The sequence below is a fragment of the Sapajus apella genome, unplaced genomic scaffold (genome assembly GCF_009761245.1).
Source record: "Sapajus apella isolate SASKATOON/1434 unplaced genomic scaffold, GSC_monkey_1.0 scaffold65, whole genome shotgun sequence".
In the NCBI taxonomy this organism is placed as follows: domain Eukaryota; kingdom Metazoa; phylum Chordata; class Mammalia; order Primates; family Cebidae; genus Sapajus; species Sapajus apella.
The window spans coordinates 6,256,286-6,283,436 of NW_022437005.1; the positions used below are offsets into that span (position 1 = coordinate 6,256,286).

Consider the following 27,151-nt stretch of genomic DNA (forward strand, 5'->3'; position numbering starts at 1 on the left):
AGACCTAGCATGGTATTCAGTAAATAATAACAGAATGACTGGCGAGGTGTGTAAAGCTAATGCTGACAAAAGCGCTTGGTGGCACTGATGCTGTCCAAGTCAGCTGAGTGGAATGACAACCACTAGCCTTGTAAATGGCATTATGAAGTTGAAGGTGACTCTGAAGACGGAGGGCAGGAGGCAAGCATTGGAGCATACAGGTGTGCCTTGGAATGTTTCCAGAAATGTGCCCCAGGGGAAATATAAAATATTTGACTGCAAAAAAGAGAGCATACAAAGACCCAGGCAAGCCTGTGCATTTTTGTGGTGAAGTTGTGGATAACTCATGTTGGCAGAGTAGACAGTCTGAGAAGCAGGAGGCCACCAGACAAGGATTGTGAAAAGGAAGAAGATTCAGAAAACGCGGAAAGTAACTCTAAGGCATTGAATGCAAAGCAACAGGAATGAATCCAATGCCAACAATGCAAGCTAAGATGAAATAACCCGGAGACGGGTAATTGAGTATCCTCTATCCAGTATGGTGGCCGGCAGCCACGGGTGGCTCAGGCACATGTGAAAGTACTGAGTTTGAACTGAGAATTGCTCTAAATGTAGAATACGCGAGACGGCAAACACTTAGGAGGAAAAAGAAGGTAAAATGCCACATCAATATTTTATTTGGATTCCATATTAATTATAATATTTGGATACATTCAGTTAAATAAAACATTATTGACATTAATTTTATGGTTTTTTTTTTTTTTACATTTTTGAACTAAACATTTTACTTCAGAAGGAGAAATTTTTTTCATTGCATATGTAGCTCACGTGATATTTCTTTGATGGCGTTGCTCCAGAAGTGCTTCTAACAGAGTTTGTGGAGAGGAGAAGAGAACAGGTGGAGAAGAGATAATATTGTGATGGTAGAAATGACATTGGGCTTACAGTTCACTTCCTGGGTACAGGTCATTGAGCATTACATAATTTCAGAAAACCTCAGTTTCCTCATCTGTAAAATATGGTGCTTGCTAATAACATTTGTTTGATGGAGTTGTTGTTAAGCCTGTATATGAAACCATGCAAAGCCTCTAATGGGATACCTTGCCTGTAGCAGGAGGTCCTCAAAGAGTAGTTACTTTCTTCCCTTCCTTTCCCTCACCCAGAGTGATACATCAGGTGCTCCAGAGGCAGCAGGCAGAGCTGAAATAAACTTAGTGAGTTCTGAATATGTCAGCTCTCTAAATGCATTGGACTGCAGGACATGGGGCAAGTGAAAGGGGAATAGAAAGCCCAGTGGAGAAGTCAGAGTTTAGCAAGGACTGCAGCCAGCCTGCAATGACCGAGCCACACACCAATTTGAATGGGGGGTAGAATTGGCAACACAGAACAAGTCTTGATGCATAGCAGGACGGTGTCCTGTCGAGTTTTGCTAAAATCTGCTGTCAGATACATTGGATTAAGCAGACAGGCTTCCTATTAGGTAAAGAAGTAAGGTTTTCTGATTCTCTGTGGTTTTGTAAAGCCAGCTCTGAGTTAGCCATAACCTCAGCAACTTGCAGCAATAATGCATCTTCAAAGAAAGTTTAGCAACCCTGAGAAAGATGCTAAAACTCGTGCTTATTGTTGAGCTAGGAGACTCACAAAGAGAAGAACTTATGTACTTGCTACTCATAACTAAGCCACCCACCAGGGGACCCAGGTAACCGTGAATGTTCCAGGATCCTGGGGAGGCTCAGTGGTGGCAGCAAAAGTAGTTTTTTCAGAGTCTCCTGGTCATGATTTGACACTCCTTAAAGGAAGGAAACTGAAGCCAAGGAATTCTGATGAGTGAGAAATTCATCCAGTTCCAATCAACTGGATTCAGACTTCAAGAATGGCCATATCTCTTCTGCTATAAACCTCGACAACGGGAAAGAAAAACAGATGTATGGCTGTCCTAGAATGGTAGATAATCACCAATTACTCCAGGAAGTATTACAAAAACCACTGGTCTACGGAGACTTAAAGAGATCTGCTTCTGCTGTAATGGCACCAGTGACTTGTTCCTTCCCCACTGAGAAAATTGAGTCTCTCTTCTTGGGGCCTCAGTTTCTTGATTTGAAGATCATGAACAGAAAACAGGGCATCGTAAAACCTGTTTCCTTATTTTATGCATTCAAAAGAGGCCCCATCCTTGTACATGACTGGAGAATATTGTAAATTACTCTGAGTTTTGAAGGACCTCTCCTCTGTATGACAAATACACCATACCAAAGGTTTCAATAACCCAAGTCAAGTACATGCTGGTAGTTCACAAAGATGTACGAAAAGACATGAAATGTGTCTCAGTCAATTCAGGCTATGATAATTAACGAAATAGCTCAGACCGACGCCTTATAAACAACAGACATTTATTTCTCACAGTTGTGAAAGCTGGAAATTCCAAGATGAAGGTGTCAGTATATTTGGTGTCTGACAAGGACTTTTGATTCAAAGATGGCACTTTTTCACCGTGTCCTCTCATGGTGGAAGGGGCCAAGGCAGCTCTTAGGGGCCTCTTTTAGAAGGACATTAATCCCATTCATGAGGGGTCTTCCCTCATGACCTAATCACTTCCCAAAGGCCCCACCTCCCAGTACCTTTCTATTGGTGATTAGGTTTCAACATATAAATTTGAGAGGGACACACACATTCAGACGATAGCCCCACAGGCATCCAAAGTTTCCGGTTACTCATCTCCTTCCCTGTGTGCCTTAGGCATAAGGAAAATCCAAAAATAAAATTCTTTTCTTGCTGGCTGAATATTCTAGTGGGAAAATTAGTCATGGTGTTAATAATCAGTTTGTCTTATTAAATCGTCCTCTCTCCCACCCTTATCATCCATATTAGTACAGAATTTAGAGTCAGCTGAATAATTCCACCATTGAGTTAAGTCATTTAATAAGTGTGGGTTTTCTTCCAGCAAACCCTAAATCATTATGTTGAATTGAGAAAAAGATGTTTTTAGCTGGAGTGCCAGTGTGTGGAAAAAAAAAAGACAATTTTAGCTTGGTGGCTCAAACAACTCAGAATTAAGTCACCGCTACAAAAGGCTTGTCACACCTAGTTGGGACACCTTTGCCCAAGATTCTCAAGTGATTCGTTTCATGTAATTCTTCCACTAAGTGGTATTTTCTCTCTTAATGCACAGACAGGATGGTGTCACATTCTTATTGACCTCAAAACCCAAAGTAAGAGAGAAAAGATGTCTAACTAGAAAACAACGCCCCGTAGTCATGAGCTCTGCAGATGGCTTGTGGAACCTGAATATTCCTCACACTTCTCAAAACAAAACCCATTAAAAAAAAAAAAAAAAAAAGTCTTCATTTCATTTCCACTGGCCTAAAATGTAGGGTCTTCTCTGTGGTCTGACTGCTCCTTGGGCCTCTGCTCTGTGCTGCCAATGAGATGCCTGAGGTTCTCTGGGCTTGTCCACAGCCCCAACCCTTTGGAGGTCCTTCCTGGTGGGGTTCAGGTTCCTGCAGGATTTAGAAGTCTGCGGCTTATGCACTCAGCAGGGCTAGCTGTGTTGTTTACTCCTCCTGTCATCTTGGTTCTTTTGTCCTGTAGTGACACCCTGACTCCTGTGGCTTTTATCAGCCAGATAAAGAGGTCTTTTCCACCTCCAAACACTTGGGAGATCCTCTCCCAATCGTCAATATACTGAGTCCTGCCCCAGCATGTTGTGCAGTGGTGTGCTGGGGACGGCCTGGGCTGGCCTGTAAGAGTCCATTGTGCACAACCCTTCTCAACTTTGACATCACAGGAGTAGCCTCAAATAAATATACTGGAAGTACGTACACCGTGAACATTGTCAAATGCTACAAATCAAGGTTTGGTCCCCAGCGTCAGTCACTAAACAATTGCAAGCTCACCCCTGTGTCCATCTATTGACACATCACTCCCCCAAACTCAGTAGCTGTCTCCAAAACCACTCCAAGTGTGGGGAATATTCAGCTCCCATAAGCCATCTCCAGACTTCGTGATTGCCTGGTGTTTTCTAGTTAGACTTCGTTTCTATATTACTTTGGGTTTTGAGGTCAGTAAGAATGCAGCACAGTTCTGTCTGTACATTAAGACAAAAAAATACCACTTAGTGGAAGAATTACGCAAAATTAATCACTTGAGAATCTTGGGCAAATGTGTCCCAATCAGTGTGACAAACCCATTGTAGCATTGACTTAAATCTGTGTTGAGCTAAAACTGTCCACTTCCATTTTTCTCAAGGCAAGTTTATGAAAGTTAGACCTAAATGGAATGTTTTGAAATATAAAGTTATTGAAAATTTCAAACAGTTGTTAGCAATAATATCCACCCTTTTTAATGAAGTCATAACAGAATAAATATATTTATGTGTGTACGCGTGTGCATGTATAGGTGGGTGGGTGGGTGGTTGGATGGATGGACCATGTTAAAATAGAACTAAATGGATTGAAGCGTAACCTGCAATAGAGGATGGGGGAGGGAAATGAGGATGGAGCTTCTCTCCTTTACTGTGTCCTCATTTCAGGGCCCTTGAAGAAACATCAGGCTCTCTGAGTCACAGTTTGAGAAACAAGGGGTTACTAAATTTTTTAATCAGCTTTATTGACATATAATTTTATACAAAGAAAATACCATTTTTAGAAATTTTTTATTTTATTTTGTTTATTTATTTTGAAACAGAGTCTTGCTCTGTCACCCAGGCTGGGGTGCAGTGGTATAAGAAACCTTTTATTTTGAAATAAGTTTATATATACAGAAAAGCTGCAAACTAGCACAGTGAATTCTCTTATACCCTTTGCCCCGCTGCTCCTGATGTTAACATCTTACGTAATCACAGTACAATTATCAAGATCACAAAGTTGACATCTACAGACTTTTTTAAACTTCACAAGTTTTCCCGCCACGCTCTTTGTCGGGTTCAACCCGAGATCCCACAGTGCATCTGGCTGTTGCCTCTTTAGTAGCCTCCTCTCCGTGTCAGGTCCTTGGTCTTTTCTTATTTTGAGGACCTTCAACATTTTGAAGAGCTTGGGCCAGTTTAGGTTTGTCATCTGTTTTCTCATGATTTGGTTGAAGTTATAGATTTTCAGAGAAATACCACACTGATGCTGTGCAACTGTCAGCACATTGTACCAGGGGTATGTAGTGTGGATATGTCTTATTGCTAATAATGTTAACTTTCACCACTTAGTATAATGCTTTTGAAATCCATCCATATAGTTATAAGTATGTGCTGTGTGTAAAGAGGCAGTTTATTCCTTTTTTATTAACAAGAAGAATTCTATCATATGGATGTACTAAAGTTTATTCATCCATTCACCAATTGATAAACATCTGCGTTGCTTCTGATTTGGGGGTATAATGGCTAAAGCAGCTGTGAACATTTAGTACAATCCTTACTGTCAACAGATTTTTCACTCATCTTGGGTAAATACCTGGGAGTGGTATGTAAGTCTGGGTTGAATTTTATAGGAAAACTACCAAACTGTTTTCCAACATGGCTTTACTTTTTCGCATTCCCACCTGCAGTATCTGAGGTTCCAGTTGCTCTGTGCTCTCGCTAACACTTGATATTGTCGGTTTTCTTTAGTAATTCTAGTGAGTGCATAGATGTATCTCATTGTGGCTTCTATTTGTTTCCCTAATGAGCATCTTTTCATCACCTTCTTGTTCATTAACTTTTTTGATAAAGTGTTTGCTCAAATTTTTTGTTCCCTTTTAATTGGGTTATTTGTTTTGTAAGTATGCTTTAACATACTGAATACACGTACTTCAGAAGATACGTAGTTTGTGATGATTTTCTCCCAGTCTATGGCCTGCATTTTCATTTTCTTGGCAGCATCTTTTGAAGAGCAAAGTTTTTTTATTGTTAACTTTTGTTTGTTTCATTTCATTTGATGTGGCTCATTTTATCAATCCTTTTTCTTTCCTAGTTTTTCCTTTTCCTTTTGTGTGCTCTATCTAATAAATCATTGTGCAACCCAAGGGTCACAAAGATTTTCTCCTATCTTTTCTTCTAGAGGACTTTCAAGTGACAACAGCCCCTGCTATATTTTCCTTTTAGTTTCTCTACCTCTTCCCTTAACGCTAAATCTGGTAACAAATTCTCTTCCACCAATTAAGTGCACTGAGAATCACTAATCCTTTGGCCAGTGAAGAAATCCTTGTAATAATTATGACACATTTTGATTCTTTTGTTATCATAAATATTCATGTGTTGGCTTCTGTGAGCACTTGCTACTGACACATAGTTTCTGTGCTCCCAAAAGCAAACCCTAGATGAAGACTTGGATGAAGACAACAGTGTGCTCATAAATATTCAACAACTAGTTCTCCTAAAATAAGAAAAATAAGTAAAAACCCTGACATGTAGCATTTGCAGATTTCCATGGTGTAAATACTCACATGGCCAATTTTCAACTACTAGTGTTACATCAACTGATTTACAACAGTCCTGAAATTTTAATAATTGTCTCTCATGATAGTTCATGAGGTACAAGCCTACTCCAGCACAGCCTCAGGTGCAAGTAGTTTATTCGAGGTGATCCCCAGAAGTTAGAAGTGAGGAAGTGGGAGAAATGAGACAGAAAATATGAAGCCAACAAAGTGGGGATTAAAAAGCTGAAAACACTGAGGACAACTGGGGCTCTATCCCGCAGAGGAGTCTCAAAGAAACTATGCAGACCACAACTCAAAATCGCCGCAAGGAGGGCGGAGAAGACCGGGTAACTGAGGCACTGATTCCTGCTCCTGTTGATCATTGTTCTTGGGTTGTTAAAACCCGGGCACTTTCAGGCTGCTCTGCACGTAGGCTGAGAAAAGTTCTCTAGCACCGGTAGAAACTGCAGGCAGAAAAGTAGAAAGTCACAGGTGAGGTGTGGGTAGGAAGCTGTCATGGGTAGGAAGCTGCCAGTGTATCTTAAGTTGTCCATTGTCAGAAGGGGGCAGAAGGGTACATCTGGTCCATGTCACAGATACATTTTAGACACTGGATTACTGCTAGCCCACAACACCTGCCATTAGATCCACAGTCAGAGCTACAATTCCCTATCTGGTGCAAAGTTGATGATAAAACATAACCAAGAAGAGGGACCTTCAGTGTCTATCAAATAGTCCCTTTGTTTATCGGCTGATGTCAGTGGATTCAGATTCCCCACCTGACCAGACCCTAGTGACACTGGCATTCCCTATAGGAGCATGACTTTCATTGTCTGTTCAATTAGTACATTTTGTATTCTTTGAAGAAGGAGTTATTCTTTGTCAGTTCTTAAAATATATGTAAGTATAATTAATAGAATCAAATCAAATAGTTTCTCCATCCAGGCCACTTAATAATTAGAATTATATGTATGTGTGGGGTGGGGAGGAGGGCTGTCTCATAAATTGATAGGCAAGTCAAATTCAAATATTTTCTTATCTCCAGACTGTCTCACTGTGGTAGCATCTTGAGCTCCAGTAAGCTGTCTACATTCCGGGGGTATTTCCCCTGACCTTTCCTTGTTTGGACATCTGACCTAATGTTTCTGTGGTTATGGAGATCAGAGAAAATCTTATCATGACAAATAACAACATATTTTCTTAAATGCAAAATCCCAGTCTTTCTTGGGGCAAAAAGAAATTGGCTATGGCTCTGTCTTCTCTGCTGGGGAAATGTCCCACAGATGTGGAACAGATGGGCCTAGATTTAAACACCATCTGCTTTTCAGTTGTAATTAACATCGGATCCAGGGGCAGATTGGATTTTACCATTGCGCTGGTCATCCCTGATGACCGCTGGGGAGTCCTAAATCATGTGTTTGTTAGAATGTGACATCTGGGTTGAGTTTCTTTGGATTGGCAAAAGCTCTTAGGAGTCAAAGGAAGAAAAAGAAACCAACCTCTTCAGCAAACCAGTCCTATGTGTCTGTTTCTGTGGAAGTGGGCCTCACAGATGCAGTCGAAGAATAAGCCTGCTGACCTTTCCTGGTGATTTTTGTGAAGAAGAATGTATGCATCCTTCCCTAAGTCCACGTCTAGTCAGTTGGTCCCACTTTTTGAACAAGTTGATTAAAATAGCAATGACCCCCAGCAACAATTAAAGTATCTAGCACTTAATGAATGCTTGAAACATTCCTGCTATTGTATGGAGAATTTTGCATGCATTATCCAGTTTCAAAACAACCATATGAGATTGGTACTATTATTTTTCCCCTTTTACACACAAAGGAAACTGAAGCCTTAGTGAGGTTAAAATACCTCGAATCACATGGCTGAAGCATGGGTCCAGGCTGGTTCCTCCTTCGTAATCACAGTGTGGTTACCATCTCCACCGACTTATTTACATCTGGGGAGAGCAAGGGTAACCAGCTAGCAAGTTTCTTCCATTCGTGTTTTGTAAGGTGCAGAAGAGAAACACAAAAACTCAAAGCTACCACTGCCCTCCGGTCTTTTTATAACCTCCAGGGAATTTATTTCTCTTGTGCTTCAGTGTGCCTTACTCTGGTGTGCCTTTATATGATCTCTTGGATTGCCATTTGCAATTCTGCTTCTTGCTTTTTCTAAGCCCTGGGGAAGGTAGCTGGAAGCATGATTAAATTTTAGCTCTCTGCGTCAGAGCCATGGCCCCTAACATTGGTGTCAACATAGGCAAACTGCAAGTGTAGATCCTCCTCATTAATAATGAGAACATCTCACATTGTTCCTCTAACAACAGTAGAACTAAAATATTGTCTGAGAACATCTTTCTCTTGAGCCCTGATTACTCTCTAAGGGCAAACTAGGTGAACAGATTGCAAGAGGACATGCCTACCTAGACCGGGAGCCATTTGTATTGATGTCCAGGTACCAAGGTTTCCCTGGAAACCTCTGAATTTCAAGCTGGCCTACATCAGCCAGAGATGAAGGAACCTATGTGCCCAACTGAGCTAATTGTCTAACAAGAGAGGTTTTGAACTTCCTAGTTAAAAGTCCATAGTAATCATCTCGTAATTATTTTAATGGGTTGTCATTGAAGTGTGAAGTTGAAAGTGCTGTAATAAGAAGCTTCAGTCTGGCTTCGTTAGCTGTACTAAATCTTAAGCAATAAAACCGAAGGTCAGAGTTTAAACCCCGCACAAGTCTGTTGGCTTTGTTCATTTACACACACAGCCTCAGATTGCACCCTAACCACTGACTTCCAGCTTGTTGGTTCTTTGCACCTCTCTCAAAAAGGATCAGACTAGAAACTCTAGGATGACCTAGTTGGCCCATCACCACTCATGAGAAATTGTATTCCACTCCTGCAACACATCCTATGGGATTAAGTCAGTTCTGGCAATAGGATACAGGATAGAGAGGCAGTTAAGGAAGTGGTCCCAACCTGGGACTCTAACCGTGGCTTTCAGCTGTGTGCACAAAGTTAGATTGTAGGGTGGCTCCCTGAGTACTTTCTCAGGGTGCCAATCTGCCAGGGGCACTCAAACATCATTATAATAAACTGGAAAGATGGTGCTGCTTAACTTGGATTTCCACATGACAGCAGTCATTACACAACTGAAGACAAAGGAATCCATACAACTGAAGACAAAACACATCCCCTCCACCTGATAGATCTTTTTCTTTGAGATGAAGTCTTGTTCTTTTGCCAGACTGAAATGCAGTGGCACGATCTTGGCTCACTGCAACTTCTGCCTCCCGGGTTCAAGTGATTCCCCTGTCTTAGCCTCCGGAGTAGCTGGGACTAGAGGCGCGCACCACCCCACCCAGCTAATTTTTTATATTTTTTAGTAGAGATGGGGTTTCACCATGTTGGCCAGGATGGTCTCGATCTCCTGACCTCATGATCCACCCACCTTGGCCACCCAAAGTGCTGGGTTAATAGGCATGAGCCACTGCACCCAGCCCTGAAGCCCTGAAGGATCTTTTTTTTTTTTTTTTTTTTAGACGGAGTTTCGCTCGTTACCCAGGCTGGAGTGCAATGGCGCGATCTCGGCTCACGGCAACCTCCGCCTCCTGGGTTCAGGCAATTCTCCTGCCTCAGCCTCCTGAGTAGCTGGGATTACAGGCACGCGCCACCATGCCCAGCTGATTTTTTGTATTTTTCGTAGAGACGGGGTTTCACCATGTTGACCAGGATGGTCTCGATCTCTTGACCTCGTGATCCACCCGCCTCGGCTTCCCAAAGTGCTGGGATTACAGGCGTGAGCCACTGCGCCTGGCCCAGGATCTTTTTTTTTTAACTCTGCTATTGCTAGCCTAAATATACATACTACATGTATTTTATAGGTGCTCACATTGTCCTAGCCAATTGAGCTTTTAAAATTGAACAGTGTATAGTAGCTACCCATGTTAAATAAAACGTGTTCACTATCTAAATTTTAAATATTAAAACTTTGAATTCACCCACAAGAAGTGGCCTGCTTGAGAAAAATGCAAAAGAAAATTGAGAGAGAATAACGGTGAAAGGAAAATGGGAGACATTTTGCAGACTTGTTTTCAGAATATTGACTGTGCCTGGGCCGTGGTAAATGAATTAGTAAGAGGCTTTATTTCTATACACATTTTTATTAATAGAAGATTAGTTTCCTCCTCCCTCCTCCACAGAATAAATGTTGAATAAATATTTAAAGAATACAGGCTTGAAGAGGCGCCAGATCTCGAGCCTGCTGGGGTGCCATGTCTCAGGCCTGTTGTGTTTTGGAAGTCCTGGTTGCTCGTCCTTGGTTGGCCCCAGTTCCACTGTTTGGTGTTAACTGGGATCAGCAGTGTCCCTCAGCTCCCTATCTGTGTTTGCAGAGGGAACAAGAAAGTGACAGAAAGGCAAGAATGCAAACATCTTGATAACTTTAACCTGTCTTGTTTCTTTCTAAAGCACAATGTTGGGCAATAAGCATACCTCTAAGTCTGGCACGAAAATTCCTCCCTTATTGTGATAACCCTCAGAAGGCTCAGGTTACTAATAAGAACCTTTAGGCAAGAAGTAGGTTTCTCACCAACCTTGAAGTGAAGAGCTCTATTATCTTGTGGACAGTTGAATGAATTTTGAAACTGCAAAGGCCTCTAGAAGATTTAAGTAATCTAATATTTACAGTACATACCTAGATAGAAGTCATTGTGCTCACTTCTCAAGTAAGCCTGAAGAGGAAGATCCCAGTGTCAGCAAACAGGACCTCTAGCCAACCAGTCTTTACCTGGGATTAGCAGAACTCCTACAGAATATGCCACTGGGGGTTAGAAAAGTAGTGGGGAGGGAGTATCATGGAGAAATGGGAAAGGATGAAAGGGAAGAAAGAATCCGATGAACCAGTAGAGGTCACGGGCATTCTGAGCCTCCTCTTGTGCTGCTGAAAGCAATCAGGATTAGAAGCATGGCGTCTGGCTTAGATTGGAGTCACACAAACAGTCACACCATCATCACCACCATCTCATCACCATCACCATCATCATCATCAGTCCCCACCATCATCACGTCACAATTGCTATCATCACCATCTTCATCACCACGACTATCAAAACCTCATTCATTATCACCATCACATAAGGTTCATCTAGTGGAGTAAGCAATGTTGCTCATTCAAGACAGACAACCAGACCTTATGCATCCAAATTGCGTGGTCCTTCCCAGACGGAAGTTTACCTGTTCCTGCAGTCTCATCTGCTTCTGCTCCCTCACTCACAGTCTACACACTAGCAACTGTGAATAGTTTGTGGTTTTCAAGGTAAACCACATGCATTTTTGACACCATGCTTTTACCCATTCTGTTCCCTTGCCACTTCCTTCCTTCCTACTTTGCTTGGCTAATGCCTGTTCATCTTCTCAGTTGTTATGTAAGTATCAGCTCTTCCAGATAATCCTACTGTATTATCCTCTCACTCTCAGCTGATTGCAACCCTTGCCTCCCAGGTTCAAGCAATTCTCCTGCTTCAGCCTTTTGAGTAGCTGGAATTATAGGCATGTGCCACCACACCTGGCTAATTTTTTTGTTTTAGTAGAGACGGGGTTTCACTGTGTTGGCTGGACTAGTCTTGAACTCGAACCCCTGACCTCAACTGGGATTACAGTCATGTGCCACTGCACCCGGCCTCCATCCTGTCACTCTCTAAAACCTAAGTTAGGTGTCCCTCTTCTGTGCTTATGTGGAATCCAGTGAGTAACTCTAGATTTAGCTTTAATTTCAAAGGCTCCACTTATGTAGCAGACATGTGGGGGCTCCATCAGATCCACATGAATTCCCTTTCCTTGTTTGTGTGCCTATCCAGAAGCTCTGTGTGCTTTGCCACTAATGCTTCCCCCCTGTAACTTTCCATGAACTACCTTAGGCTACCGGAGCCACTTCACCAGGATACACTGAGAGTGGGAAGCACCTGGGAATTTGCATTCTCTGGGGCGGTCAATCGCCAATGACTGATTGGTATAGTAGTAGGAAAGCCCAGCTCCTTTGCCTCCAGGTAGGACAAATTCTGTGGTGCAATCCACATTCTATACAGCGTGAGGCTAAGGCTGAGTTGTCACCTGGCATCACATCCCTCACTGGCTGCTGCTTCTTCCTTGTCTTGCTTTTGCCACTACCTTACTGGTCCCCTATTGTATATGGATTCTTGAATCCGAGGGTTTCCTTCTGAGCAACACAACCAAGACCTCAGAGCCTTTTTCCTTGTATTGATTCCTATCACTTGAATGACAATTTCCCTCTCACACTAAACGGTACCTTTAAATGAGCGAATGGGATGGCGACCAGACAGGTAGGAAATTCTACGTCTTCGTTGCCTGGAGAGAATGGAGAGTTCTCTTCATTGCCTGCTGAGAGTGGAGGCTGTGTGATTCAGATCAGGGGCTTTGAAGTCATGCGGCACTAAATTTGGATGAATGCTGACTCTGTAAATCGGGTATCTTTCTTATTTCCTCCAAATCTTTCTTATTTACTCATCTGTGCATCAGAGATTCAGTAGGCCACTCTTCTGTATGTTGGTTATTGGGAAGGTGAAATGAGCTCATGCATATCAAGCACTGAGCCCAGGGCTTGGCCCATTGAAAGAGCTCATTCATTCATTCATTTATTCATTCAAATTCCAAAAAGAGTACCAGGTACTGTTCTGTAACTAAGGACACAGAAGTGAACTAAACTGTCCCAAGATCATTCAAGCAACAGTCAGGAAGCCAGTGGGCCTGGCACAGAGGCAGCAGCAAGGGAGAAGGAGCTGAAATCAGAGTGGCTACTTAGTGTCCACTGCTCAAAATCAAGAGATTGTATCTAGAAGCCTAGCTTTGCAGCTTTTCTTGAAGAATCAGAAGCTTTGACCACACCAGTTCATATTCTCTTGGAACAATCGGCAGAGTCAAAGATGGGCCTCCACTGTTCAGTGAGCAGTGGGCCCTACCTCATTCATTTCTACATTCCCACACCCTGCCGTTTCCTGTGGGCAGTTGAGGTCATGGCCCAGGCAGCAGCCTCTGACAACACCAGGGACTCCCAAACTGCTCATTGTTCACTGCCTCCACCCTGTGCCCGTCATTCTTTCTGTCAACTACAGAATGGGGATAAAGAACTTCAATCATCAATGCCTGTTCTTGTGCACATCAAATGAAGACTTCTGCTGGGTAATAATACTTTGAAAAAGAAGGAAACCCATACAGAGGTAGGAGGAATTAACATTCCTTATTCTACAAGAGAGGCCCTTCCTTGGAAAAGAATTAATGGACTCAAACCAGGAGAAGGTATCTTCCTCTAGAACCATGCTTCACAGAGTATGTGTGTGCTTGCCAGGGGAGAGTTACCAGGAAAACCAGGAAACAGTTCTGCTCCTCCATCATACCTGGCAGCAGGGCTACAGGGCAGTGAGACGGGATTTCACTTTTTCAAAAATGAACTTTTTTAAAGACATAAAAACACAGCCAACAAGCACATGAAAAATGCTCAACATCACTAATTATTAGAGAAATGCAAATTAAAACCACAATTAGATAACATCTCATACCAGATAGAATGGCTATTATTAAAAAGTCAAAAAATAATAGTTACTGACAAGGTTGAGGAGAAAAGAGAATGCTTATACATTGCTGCTGGGAATGTAAATTAGTTCAGCCACTGTGGAAAGCCATTTGGAGGTTTCTCAAGAACTTAAATCAGAACTTACCATTTGCCCTAGCAATCCTATTACTGGGTATATACTCAGCATATAAATACAGAATATTTTATAAATCATCTAAAAGAACATAAATTGCCCTACCATAAAGACATTGCAAGCACCACTATTTACAAAAGCAAAGACCTGGAACCAAATTAATTGCTCATCAACAGTGGACAGGATTTTTTTTAATGTGGTATGCATACACAATGGAATTCTATACAGCCATAAAAAGAATGAGGGTTATGTCCTTTGCAGCAACATGGATGGAGCTGGAGCAAAAAATGAACAGAAAGCCAAATACTGCATGTTCTCACTTATAAGCGGGAGTTAAATACTGAGTACACATGGACACAAAAGAGGGAACAGATACTGGGGCCTCCTTGAGAGTATGGGGTGGGAGGAAGGCGAAGACTGAGAAACTACCTATCAGGTACTGTGCTTGTCATCTTGGTGACTAAATTGTCTATACAGCAAACTCCCATAACATGCAATTTACCCGTGTAACAAACCTGCATATTTATCCCCGAAACCTGACAACTGAAAGGAAAAAAATAAACTTTTTAACCAAATCCAAAACTATGTCTCGATCATCTTCGCTTTGCAGCAGAAAAATAGATATATGGACCATCACACCTGCATTAGAATGGCTGAAAAAATAAATTGGAATACATCAAAAATTAAAACATTTGTTTATTAAAGGACACAGTTAACAGAGTGAAAGGGCAACTCACAGAATGGGAAAAAATATTTGCAAATCTTATATCTGATAAGGGGTTAATATCCAGAATATATTAAGACCCCTTACAAGTCTACAACCAAAAAACAAATAATTCAATTTCGAAATGGGAAAGGACTTGAATAGACCTTTCTGCAAAAAAGGTATATATAAATAACCACTAAACACATAAAAAGATGCCCAACATCACTAATCATTAGGGAAATGCAAATTAAAACCAAAATGAGATACCACTTTACACCCATTAGGATGACTACTATGAAAATATCAGAAAATAACTGGTGTTGGCAAGAATGCGGAGAAATTGGAGCCCATTTACACTATAGTTAGGAATGCAAAATGGTGCAGCTGCTGTGGAAAATAGTATGGCAATTTCTCAAATAATTAAAAACAGAATTACACATGATTAAGCAATTCCATTTCTGGGTTTATACCCGAAAGAATTGAAATCAAGGACTCAAAGAATATTGCATCATTCACAACAGCTAAAAGGTGGAAACAGATCATCCATAGACAGATAAATGGATAAGCAAATTTGGTATAGGCGTATAATAGAATATTATTCGGCCTTAAAAAGGAGGGAAATTCTAACACATGCTACAACAGGGATGAACCTTGAATATATTATGCTAAGTGAAATAAGCCTGTCCCCAAAGAGCAAATATCATATGACTTTACTTGTACGAAGTACCTAACACAGTCAAATTCATAGAAAGGAGAATGATGGTTACCAGAGACTGAGGAGAAGGGTAAATGGGGAGTTATTGTTTAATAAGGAAAGAGTTCCAACTTGGGAAAATGAAAAAAGCTCTGAAGATGGATGGCGATGATGGTTTCATGATATGAATGCACCACCGAACTGTACATTTAAAAATTATTAAAATTGTAAATTATGTTATGTCTATTTTACCACAATAAAAATACTTTAAAACATTTAATACAAACTAATAGATATGTGGAAATATATACAATATTTGTATATGTTGATACATACAATATATACTACGTATATATGAACAGTGACTGAAATAGAGGGAGAAATAGATACAGAGAAGCTTTTTTAATGACCCAGCCCCTCCCAGAGATATTGGCCCTTCCCATTCCCCAACCAAGTTTACTTTCCTGTATCTTATTTAAGAATACCAATAAATAGGCTGACTCAGAAATGAAAATGGTTTGCAAACTCCAGGAAGCAATGCAGCTCGGGAACCCAAGAAAGGGGGTTCCTGAAACCCCCGCGGGAGGTCAGCCCTGTCCAGCCATAAAGGGCCTGCGCTTCCCTGGCCGGCCCCCAGCACTTCTGGGTGGCACAAATCCACAGGGGATGTAAAGTGCAAGATGCCATGTCAGTGTTCTTCCGCCTCCTGCTCTTGACTACTTGTATTTTTATGTTTCTGTGTCCTGATGCTTTGCATGTACTTGTTCTGTACCATGACGTCATCGTATATGTACTTACTGAGAGCCTTAGTAAATCAGCAGTGAGGGCAAGGAAGTGATAAAGGCCTGACGTCTTTATGCTGAGTTAGACTTAAGGACCTGTTCCTTCCACTTCTGTGGCCCTGCTCTCCCACCTGTGTCTCCTATCTCCTTTCCATCCTTTCCCAAGCCTCCTGTGTGGTTATTCTTGCTCCAGCCCCTCTCCCGTTCATCATTCTTATCTGCCTTGCCCTGGACAGGGAGACCAGCCTCTAAGGACCTTATCCTCAGGGATCCCACACCCCTGGATTTCACTTCAACTGATGGGAAGCTGTGACACAAACGGGGAAGGCAGAAAGAGTGAGAGGCCAGGGCACTTCGTTTTTGTTCCCTCCTGGCTCTCCAGAGTCTGGCAGCAGCTGCTTCACTCCACTCCTGTGATAATCTAAGTGCTATTAACCCCTTTCCCTACACTCACCAGGCTGCAGCAGCCCCATGTCCTCTTGCACCTTCAGGTTAAAGGTTCCCATTATTGCTAGGCTCTGGGGGTCTCCACCATCTTTGCTGATTCCCCTAACCCTGACTGCACTGCTGCAAATAAGCCCATCATTAAATTCTCTTCAGTTAGAAAAGAGTTCTCTTTGGTCAAATCCTTTTGAGTTTTCTGCCCACACCCTGACAGGCACACTAGACCTCCCCACTATTCTGGATGTATTCGTCTGTTCTCACACTGCTGTAAAGACCTACCTGTGACTGGGCAATTTATAAAGAAAGGGGGTTTAATTGGCTCACAATTCTGCCATTTGTGCAGGCTTCTGCTTCAGGGGAGACCCCAGGAAACTTACAATCATGGCAGAAGGTGAAGGGGAAGCAGGAACATCTTCACATGGCCAGCAGGAGAGAAAGCAGGGGGAGGTGCTACACACTTTTAAACAAGCAGATCTTGGGAGAACGCTATCAGAATTACAGCAAGGGAGAAGTCTGCCCCTATGATTCAATCACCTCCCACCAGGCCCCTCCTCCAACACTCAGGATCCCACTTCGACATGAGATGTGGGTGGGGACACAAAGCCAAACCATATCACTGACCCCCTTCTCAAGGGGTTTTATGGAAACAGACCAGGAAATGTACAAAGATGTCCCCCAGTGTATTCCCATGCACCACCTGGTGCTGGTTAGAAATGGAGGTTCCTGGGTTTCCAACCCAGACTGCTAAATTGATCTTCTGGGGTGATGCTAGGGATTTCCATTTTATCTGGATCTTCTGGTGACTCTTGGTCACATGAAGTGATATAGTAACATAGGATACTTTGTTAATGCATTGGATAGAAGATCTAGCATTAAGCCTCATAGCTACTTATTTTCGAAGTAATAATGAACCCAAATGATAATTTGAGGTCTCTGCAACACCAGTAATGTGAGATGAAAGATCTGTGATTTCTGCTGGGGACATATTCCCAGGTCCTGCCAGTATTACTGTTGCATATTGCCTGCATTCATAGTGGAAGGAAGTGCTGAATTCCGATTAGAGGTTAGTGAGGACAAAGATGTAATTTGTCTCCATCCAAATTAGCAAATTCACAAATTCTTTCTGAGTGCTCTCTAGAGGGTTGAGGGGCTTATGGACCTCAGGGCAAGAGCTTCAGTCTTAACAGAGGCCTCCATAGAAGGGGATTTGAGTCCTGGTGGAGGTTAGAGCTGCAGACGTTCCTCAAATAGAAAGCAGGCTGTCCTCTTCCTGGAATGCCTGTGGTGTGGTGTGCTGGTCAGGATTTGAACCCAGTGAGTCACCCGGGTTCAAATCCTGCCTCTGCCACTTACTAATCATGTGGCCTGAGCTGCTGGACTTCTGTGTGCCCCAGGTTCCCACCTGTGAGGCTGGATGAGGCCCATTGTCCCCTGCTGCTGGTGGGAAGGTAAATGGAGAAGGTATGTATCAAACTCACAGTAAATCCCTATAGGGAGCACATCAGCATCAGCCCAGCTGCACAAACCATGTTCCAAGAGCCTTCCTTCAGTGGATTTTGAGGGGAAGCAGCAATGATCGCCCAAGAAACTGACAACCAAAAGAAATAAATGACTTCCTTAGTAGCACAGGAGTCAATACCTCAGCAAGTGGACATTGTGGAAAAGCCATCTTCAATGAGGAAAAGGGAGCGAGAGGAGAGAAAGAAGGAGAACAAAGAGGGCAAACTGAAAGGTGATTTTCCTGCTGCAACATTTCTCCAGAGATGGCAAATCTCTCATTCTCAAGGCTCCAAAACAGGGACCCCAGTATGGTGACCTTTAAGAACACTAAATGGCCAAGGACACATCTGGGCACCTTTAAACTCCTTTAAAGTAAAATAATTGAAGGATTTATGTCAGTGGTTCAGGCCCATTCACATATGCTCATTTCCCTTTGAATTTGAGTCCCTGCAAGGTAACCATTTCAGCTGGTAATGGCTCCCAAAGGCCTTCCCAACGCCGAATGACTAAATAATCGTAGGGTGGGACTTAGGAGAAGGTCCCATACAGCTTAGGAAAGCAGTTGTTTCTGGGAGTGGCCCGTTTTGATTTCAAATTGTATTTCATTCCCTTCACAATCTTTTTTAATTCACTTTCCTCTTGTTTTAATGTGGGCTCTCTCAGAAGCAGACCCTGAGACAAGGATTTAAATGAAAGTGATATTGGAAAAGAGGAAGAAAACGCCAGTAGGATTATAAGAAGTGAGACAGGAAAGTGAAAGTTGCTAATACAAGGTTCATGATCTGAGCCAGGTGCAGCAACTCACGCCTGTAATCCCAGCAACTCAGAAGGCTGAGGGAGGGGATCGCTTGAGCCCAGAAGTCCAAGACTAGCCTGGGCAACATAAGGAGGATTCCCTCAAAAAAAGGTTGTGTAAAAAAAAATTTAGCAAGGCACAGTGGCATCCCTGTAGCCCGAGCTACACAGGAAGCTGAAGTGGGAGGATACCTTGAGCCCAGGAGTTTAAGGATACAGTGAGTTATGATCATGCCACTGCACTCCAGCCTGGGCAACAGAGTTTGACCCCATCTCCAAAAAAAGAAAAAAGAGCAGGTGCATAACCAAGCCAGCAGTGCAACACAGTATTCTGGGCACCTGAAGCTTAATTCAGCTGGGAAACTCTGGAGACAACACAGAGTTAGCCCACTCAGGGTTAACTGATATGCCAACTCTTATCAGTTGAGGGCTCCCACGGATGTTAATTTTCAAGCATTTCTTGACTTCATCGTGTGGTTAAATCAAAAGCCTTCAAACAAATTGAGGCAGATTCTAGTATTTGAAAGTCAAGATAGCTCTCCAAATTAACAAGGCCTGAAGAATATGGTAAAGGGAAGGGCCACCAACAGCCTTCTGCTACATTCCTCTTCTCTGCAAAGCACCACCCCAAATCTTCTTGCTGAGAACCTGGACTGTGAGACTGGGCATTTCTCTCTAGTCACTAGAATCAATGAATGGTTCCAGAGCAATGATATTCACATTGGCAGCAGTACTCTACAGCAGATCCATGGTCAGTTCCACCTTGGCCTCATGGGGCTATTAGATACAGATCCTGCAAGAGGGGGAAATGAATTTTTTTAAAATAACTTTTCTATTCCAAGCTTAATTATATGTGATCCCTTGAAACTATGAAAAAGAGGAGAAAAAGGAATATTTTATTATCATTAATTATTATCCCCGCCGTGCTCCCTGGGAGACTAAAGATTTAGAACAATTTCCACCAAGGCCACAGTTCTGTAGAGCTTCCCTAAGAATTGCTCCTCCAGAATACCTTCACTGAAATTAAAGACAGAGAGACAGGAGTGCAGATGATGTAGTAAAAAGAAATTGCCTGTGAAAACCACTGACTGTCGATGCTGCATAAAACAGCAGGGTTAAAGTCCTGCCGTTCAAATACATTTGCCCTCAGCATTCGGAAGCCCTGATGTAGATTGACATTCCAGCTAGAGCATGCTCACCTCTATTAAGTCACAGGTCATGATGATTTCCTGTTATCTCAGGTGTTTTTCAGTTTAACCACTGTAGCCTAAGTTCTTTAGTTTTATTAGTCCCCATCAACCTTTGAAATTACCTGATGAGAGAGTATTTATTTCTCAGACTCCTGGGTCAATAGCCACTTCCTCTGTCTTCTCAACTTGCACTACCTCTATTCCAGCATATCTTCCGTGGCCCACATCAGTTAGGGAAGCACATGGCTTCCAGCACAGAACCCGCGGCTAACAGTGAGTGACGTAAGTAAGGAAGTCCTTTTCTCGTGTAGTTAGAAACACAGAAGGAGATGATTTCAGGCATTAGTCCAGATGACACCTGCTGGCCCCAGCATGTTGGTGTGCATCCTCAGGTGGTCATCTCATAGTCATAAATGCTGCTGCCATTCCAGACATCACATCCAATAATGCAGGCCAGAAGACAGGGTGACTTTAGCTGGATCTGTGCTTTCTTCTCATTGGCCAAAACTGTGTCACATGGCCATGAGTAGATCCAAGAAGGCCAGAATTCTTACTCAGAACAACACTGAAGTTGTGTTTGCAAAATAAAAGGTTTAATGACTAATGAATAGGCCACCAACAGTGTCTGCCACATTACAGAACTCCATCTTAAGATCGTCGCACTGAGTTAAGGTGATCCTCTTACCTTGGGTACTTCCAGCTGGACCTCAGGCCATTCTTCTTTGTTCAAGGACAGTAACTTATTAAGTCTTAGACACTTCCCAGCAAGCAGTGCATCTGGCTTTGAGTTGGTGTTGCGCACATTGTTGTTGAATTAATAAATAAATAACCCTTCAAATCCTAAGACATGCCTGCCTCAGAACAGAATCATTTTCCTTGGTGGCCTCTGAATAGTATAGGCTTTAAACATATAAATATTATTTCAGCTGAGAGGAGCTATCCCTGGAAGTTCCACTTTGTCATTTTGTCTCTTAGGAATTTTTCAAGTCTGCTTCTTGGAAGTTACTCATTATTGTTTTTTTTCACTGTGGTTCTTTTTATTTTATGGGCTTTATCTGTTACCTGTACATCAAAGGACACTATCAGCATACTGATTGCCACAATAATGCTGTGTAACAAATGGCCTCACAACTTCAGTGACATACAATCAACAATTCATTGGCTCATGGGTTTTTCGGGTTCAGCTGAACTATGGAACTTGGGCTGGGCTGGGCCTGTCTCAGCTGGGCTCCCTCATGCATGTCTTGGGGTTAGCTGATCTCTGACAGCCCTAGCTGGGACGACTGAGGTGACCTGTCTCTACCCTGCAAGTCTCTTTTCCTCCAGCAGGCTAGCTTGGGCACGTTCTCATAGCATCATTATTGTTACCACAACAATGGCAGTGCATGAGGGGCTGTGCTGTATCTACGCCCCTTTGCTCATTGCTCCTCATTTACTTCTTACCAGTCTTGTAAGCACTAGACGGCATGCTGTGACAAGGCTCATGTTGAAGGTTAAGCAAGGTGAGAAAAGTCACACAAAGTCACACAGCTTGGAAGTGTCAAGTCTACGACCTGATGGAAGATCCCACACCTGCGCCCTGGGCTTCCTCCAAGGCTGAAGGCTGTGTTGCTTTTAGCAGCTGCTTGTGTCCTGCCCATGCTACTGGGGCATATCCTTTGCTAGATTACACTGATCCAGGTGCGGTGGCTCACACCTGCAATCCCAGCACTTTGGGAAGCCCAAGTGGGTGGATTACTTGAGCTCAGGAGTTCAAGACCAACCTGGGCAACACAGTGAAACTCTGTCTCTAAAAAAAATACCAAAAAAAAAAAAATGTTGGGCATGGTGGCACGCACCTGTAGTTCCAGCTACTCAGGCGGCTGAGGTAGGAGGATTGCTTGAGTCCAGTGGATCAAGGCTGCAGTGAGCCATGAGTGCAGTGCACCACCGCACTCCAGCCTGGGTGGCAGAGCGAGACCCTGTCTCAGAAAACACACAAACCAACAACAACAGCAACAAAGGCAACACCAACTACTCCATGAACACCCTCCTTGGGATCCATCACTTCATATGTAGAGAGCCCATGCGTGGGTGGGGTGGATATTAATATGTGAGAACACAGCTGCCGCCCTCAGTAGAAGGGAGGACACATACATGAACATAAAAAAAAAGGGAGGCCAGAGACACAAACATAAAACACGGCTCATGGTCTAGGGTACACACGATCAATACCAAAGCAAAAATTCCCACTCCGACGGTCTCCCTGGGAAGAGAAGCCTTGTGGTCATGAGACTAAAGCTGAAATTCCAAAAGACTCCCATCTTCTCTAGATGCCCATCATTCATCGTTTCCAGAAGGCGCCCCACATTCACTTGTACTGGCTGCTGTAGCCAAGCCATGGGCTTGGATTCCAGGGTGAGTTACAGCGTATTGGGGCTGCCTCAGCGTGTTGGACCAGCCCAAGCACTTTTTGGAGTTCAAATCTGTCTCATATTTTGTGGTGCACCTTGTCAAAATAATAATATTAATAAAGAACTTCAGTGGCTCTGACAGGCAGCCCCAAAAAGTGGATGGACAGGATTCTAAAACGTCCCTCCCTGCCTGCAGTTGGAGAAGGCAGCTGACTAGTAGATGAGCTGAGAATCAGAAAAAGTGGAGATGGGGTGGGGAACCAGAAATGATCTTTATGCAGGGAGTTAGCTGGGCTCCATGGGAAGGCTTGGAGGGAGTCCTGGGGTCAAATTTAAGCCCTGCCATCTGCTAGCCATGTGCACTTGGGCAAGTTCCCACACTCTCTGAGTTGTCTGGGAAATGGGCCAGTAACTCCCTGTCTCATACAAGTTTTGGAAGAACTGAGGAGGTCCAGGTAACATACCTGGAGCATACCTGGAATTCCTAGCTCAACACACGATGGCAAATGTGATGATTATTATTATCATCAATGATATTAATATATCCTTTGAAAATATAAGAATGGTCAAAGTAATCTAAAAATGCCTTACTTACTCTTTTAAAAATATTTGTGCCAGCTGTATTGATATAGTACCATCAACGTCACACTCCTAGTAGGTTTTCTACATCTTCAAATTTGACTTTGCATCCTTTGTTTTGTTCCTTTGTTCTCTTTGATTGTGTTGCAGGAAACTGTTTTCCAGTGGGTAACAGGAGGGAGAGTCAGAGCAGACTGTTTTGTACCCAGAGTGGCAGGCTGTCCTCAGGTACCAGGAAGGGCTCTGCAGCTGGCCAGGGCTCATCACCTTGCAGGCCTCTCTGGCTGCACCTCTGGGTAGCCAGAGGTGCTGCGCAGAGGTGCTGTGTCAAAGGGCATCTGGTTAAGAGTGAGCATCCCAACCTCATGCTGCCCAGCTCACGAGAACTAACACAGCTTTGGATACCCATCACCCTCGAAGGTCCCAAGTCCTTGGCAGATCTCATTTCTCATCCCCCTCCAAGCATGGATATTATCCGTGTATTAGATAAGAGTTTCTTGCCACAAACCAGATCAATACGTAATATCAGAAGGCATTCTTGGTGAGATGGTTTATGGACGTCTAGGCAGTGTTGGCTATTTCAATGAGTTGAATATGTCAGCTATGGACAGCTTACTTAGATCTTGATTAATCTACAGATGTACAATTCTGCATCCCAATTATCAAATGTGAGTGTCCTTTCAAAGCTAATCTTAAAATCTTCGTATCACTGGATCAGCCAAGACATACAGCAAAAATGGGTTTCATTCTACTGCAATTCGGGAATGGATTTTCTGATTTATTCCCAGGCTACAAAATATGGCAAGAATTATTTTTAACTGACATTTTTTAAAGCCCATTCACAAATAATTTTGTGCAGATTATGAATAGATCAATTGATGAGTTATTTTTGAGATTTTTCTCCATGCCAAGCATCCCAGGCCCCTCAGAGATTAGAGAACTGTAGAACAGAGTTCTTACCTCTAAAACCTCCCATCACCTACAAAAGTTACACGAGAAATACTAATTCAGGGTGAAAATGTCACACAATATAGATAGGGATCATAAGATGCAGATAGAGTCACACCAACTGAGAGAGAAATGTAGCTACTATTTTGATTAATGGCCTTACAAACTCTTATATGCAAATTTATAATGTGTGTATATACACGTATACCTAGATTATTTAGTAAAAAAGATAATTGTAATGCTGGTTTTCATTTAGCAATGTATTGTGAATGCCTTTCCTTGTCACTTCATATTGGATTTACACAGTCCCTTTTAAGGGCATCTTATTGAATGATAAACTATAGTTTATATAATCCATCCCCCAAGGTATATTTTGTTAGGTTTGATAACTTATTGTAGTCAGAAATTTTGGAATGAAAATACTAATGCATATGGCTTTGTGCATTTGTCTGACATTTCTACAGGATCTAGCGTTAAGGCACACTTTAGACTCTTCTATCTCACGGAAGAGACAACATATATATGTGAAAAGCAAACAAGCTCATACAAAGCAGGGACCCAGGGGCTACATTAGTGGAAATGCCAAGAGTCAAAGGCAAGAGAGATCATTTCATGCTTGGGCTACCACAGACGACTTCATGAAGGACAGTTGCAAGTGACAGAAACTTAAAACTGCTTAAGTGTGAAAGACCTATTATTGGCTCAGGAAATTGGAAAGTCTACTTTGATTTTAGACTGGAGCTGGGGCCAGTCACATGGTGTCATTGGGACCTCTGTGTATGTGTGCGTGTGTGTGTGTGTGCGTGCATGCATGCTTATGTGGGTATGCATGTGCTTGTGTGCACGTGCCTGTCCCATCTCTTGGATCGGCTTCTTGGTGTGGGAGCAACATTCTTCCCAGGCAAGCTTTCCCTGTGTGACAGCTGCCTCTAGCAACTCCAGATGTGGGATATGTTTATATCCATAAAAAGAGGGTGTCTCTCCCTCAGCTCCTCCATTTATTTCTGCTCAGCCCCTTACAGCCCTATTGCCGACTCTCCACTGTGTGACAGGGCATAGATGTTCTACGGCTATGCTGGGTCATGTGTCTGTGCCCTGTGTGAGGAGGAAGGGATGTAGGATCCCCATCCTGAGGAACACTTCTCAAAAGGAAAAGGTAGTGGGAGGTCAGTAAATGAAGGCAGTGTCACTGCTGAGGATGCAGGAACTTGAACCACACCTATTAGATGCTTTGAGAAGTGACTAACCAAGACATTCTAAATCAAACTGGCCTCAACAATGCTCATAGTACGTTATGAAGTCAAGAAGTAGGGTGGGCACTTGACCCAGGGCTCGGTGATGTTATCAAGGGCTTAGTTTTTTTCTGACTCAGGGTCAACTTCCTCTCAAGTCAGATTCCTTCAGCAAGATGCCAATGGCAATAAGGGCTCACAGCTTCCTTGTCCATAACCAGTAATAGAGGGTGAGAAATGGCTCCCTTTGGCAAGGACTAAAAGCCTTTCCTCTGTGTATGTGTGCGTGTGTGTGTGTGTGCGTGCATGCATGCTTATGTGGGTATGCATGTGTTTGTGTGCACGTGCCTGTCCCATCTCTTGGATCGGCCAGCCTAGCTCACGTGCTCACCTCGGAACCAGTAGCCACAGCTAAGGAATTCTACATACTGACTGGCCAGTCAGCATCCACTCCTAGAGAAAAGGATAGGGTCACCTTCCACATGGGTCATGGTGGGTATTTGGACAAAACTGGGGTCTCCTTAGGAAAGAGTGGGAGAAGGATGCTGAGCAGTCAATCAACACTGGAATCCTAGTAAGATTTCATTAGTTAGAGAGGAAACATGGGGTTGGACACAGTGGAGAGGCCATTTCTGGACAGAAGGTAGGATTCCAGGGGATACCCTGGTCATAGCTGACCAAGACGCAGAAACAAGTTTGCAAAGCCGTCCTGCAGGGATCAGTGAGTAAGCAGGTTCAGTTGGAAGTACTCATTTATTTATCTCCCCATGCCACATACCTTTATGGAGCACCTACTATATACCAGGCCCTGTGCTGACTGCTAAGGTTATGGCAATAATTATATGAAATTAATTATATGACATCATATCCTCATGAACTTCTGGTGGAGGAGACAGACAATAGATGAATTAATTTAACATGTAACATATCAGGAAAACCCAAACAGATAAATGAAGTAGAATGGGAGTGGGAGAGAGAGGTTGCCATTTGAGCAGGGACCTGAAGGCTGTGATGGAGTGAGCCAGTGGGCTATCTAGGGGGACAGTGTTCTGGGCAGAGGGAAGAACAAATGCAAAGGCCCTGAGACAGGAATCTGTGACATGTTTTGTGGAAAAGGAGGTGGGCAAAGGAGAGTGGCAGATGATACCGTCAGAGAGGAAGCTGGGACCAGGTCACGGAGGGGTGTTGTGGGCATTGCAAAAACTTGGTATTTAAGATGGTGAATTCATGACAATAGAAGACATTATCAAAGCAGACGGTGGTTGGACCCTCACCTTTCTGACTCTGCCTCACTCTAACTTTAACCCCTTTTATGTCCTGTCTTCCAGGCCATCTACATGTTCTATGCGCTGGCCATTGTATGTGATGACTTCTTCGTCCCGTCCTTGGAAAAGATCTGTGAGGTACGTGCCTCATTTCTCAGTATGTGTGAGCCAGATCGGGGGCAGGACCTGTGCCCTGTACTGTTCCCGCCTCGTCACCAAGGTCCTGGGGAGCCCCCGCATGCCAGCTGCGGTGGGAACACTAGGCATCAGCATGTTTGAGAGCGATGGGCAATGTCAGCACAAAAGTGCCATCAGTCCACTGAGCATTTCATGACAGCAATCAATAATCAGACTTGAACCCACAGCACCAACCTCCCCAACTCCATTTAGACCTAACTAATGGTGCTATTTGCATTTTCCTTCCCCGTTTTATTTTCCTTTTAAACTCACTCTTCCTTTCTGTTACCTCCTCCACCATTCTCTCCTGCATTTCCTTCTGCCTCCATAACTCTCCTTTGATGATTCGTGGGCTCCTCACAGGATTAAAAACCTCCAACCGCAT

At 43.1% G+C, this 27,151-nt stretch overlaps 1 protein-coding gene across 2 annotated transcripts in view; it reads left to right on the forward strand.

Moving 5' to 3' along the window:
- SLC24A3 (solute carrier family 24 member 3) overlaps window positions 1-27,151 on the forward strand; it is a 503,905-nt gene that overhangs the window by 343,905 nt on the left and 132,849 nt on the right. For both annotated transcript variants that reach the window (XM_032248222.1, XM_032248223.1), the window contains exon 4: window positions 26,653-26,727. In XM_032248222.1, coding sequence (XP_032104113.1) covers window positions 26,653-26,727 — 75 coding nt within the window. The remainder of the gene's footprint in view (window positions 1-26,652; window positions 26,728-27,151) is intronic.